General features: G+C 44.3%; 1 protein-coding gene across 1 annotated transcript; it reads right to left on the minus strand.

The window, feature by feature from the left end:
• Nucleotides 1-328: 328 nt before the first annotated feature.
• GNI_202380 (hypothetical protein) lies at nt 329-979 on the minus strand (the record flags this gene model as incomplete). The annotated part of the gene is made up of 1 exon (XM_011135452.1): nt 329-979. The coding sequence occupies one exon, from the start codon at nt 977-979 to the stop codon at nt 329-331; it is 651 nt and encodes a 216-aa protein (XP_011133754.1).
• Nucleotides 980-1,188: the final 209 nt, after the last annotated feature.

Genomic DNA, 1,188 nt, shown 5'->3' on the forward strand with positions numbered 1-1,188 from the left:
CAGTCGGACGTCTTCTGCAAATCTCCAATCACTACCTTAGGGTATTGAAGACTTATTCTCCTAAGCACGGACGTTTTGCCTAAGCAAGCCGTCCCATCTATAATCGTGACGCTCTCTGGGTTATTCATCGCAAAACTTATACCACCCGGACTGTTCGCACAAAGTGGGGGGGGGGGATACAGGATGTCTCTCGCACTGCCGCCTAACGACTTCTTGTTACTTGCGGTAGGGTGTTGCGTGTGAAAACGAACGAAACATGATGAAGTTACAAAACTATTGTACAAAGTCACAGTTTGGACTGAAACATCTCAGTTGATTTAATGACGGATTAGTTTCCCTCTCCTAAACTGAGAGAATCAGGCCGAACTAACTTCAACTGCGGGCGCTGTAACTTCGTCATAAGCCTCTTGAAGTTCAAAGACGGATGCAAGGTACTCGACATCTCTGCGGTGAGATGTTGGATCCAATCCTCTTTCAGTTTTGGGTCATCTGGAAAGCTAATTTTGTTAACTTGTGTTCGAGACACCGTTTTGGTGGTCCAATTGAGTAGGCTTCGCACCGAAATCCGAAAACCATTATTGGAAATGTGGATTACTCGGAAAGGCAAAGACCACCAAGGAACCAATTTTTCTGAATTCCGACTTAAAACTGAGTTGTGGTAAATCTCACTCGGGTTCAGAGCAACAAGTACTAGATCGTTAAGTTCGAGTTTTCCGTTTAGATCCGGAGTTTGTTTGCGTGAGAAGTTGTATAACACCTCTAGATTTGAGAGAATGTCCATGCGAATTTCGTTGAGGGCAACGAGACGATCGACAGATCCATCACCGTGTAGCCGATAGTCTTGCGAGTAGGGGGAAATCGGGTCTCGACCATAAACTAGAAACGCGGGGGAATGACCAGTAGCAGAATGAATGCTAGCTCGATAACCAAATAATGCAAATGATAACGCATCCTGAACACTAAGTTGCAGATTTTTCATTTGATAGAACTTGAATGTTTTGTTTAGGGTCTTGTGAAAAGCTTCAACCAAAGCATTTCCTTGAGGGCGATATGGGAGGGTGTGGACATGACTACATTGCAAATCTGTAGCCAAATTTTCTATAACTTCAGCAGTGAGCGATAAAGCATTGTCAGAAACCAAGCGCAAGGGAATTCCGAAACGACAGATCCAGTGGCTAAGTAAAATGG

The sequence above is a fragment of the Gregarina niphandrodes genome (genome assembly GCF_000223845.1).
Source record: "Gregarina niphandrodes unplaced genomic scaffold scaffold00113, whole genome shotgun sequence".
Classification (NCBI taxonomy): Eukaryota; Apicomplexa; class Conoidasida; order Eugregarinorida; family Gregarinidae; genus Gregarina; species Gregarina niphandrodes.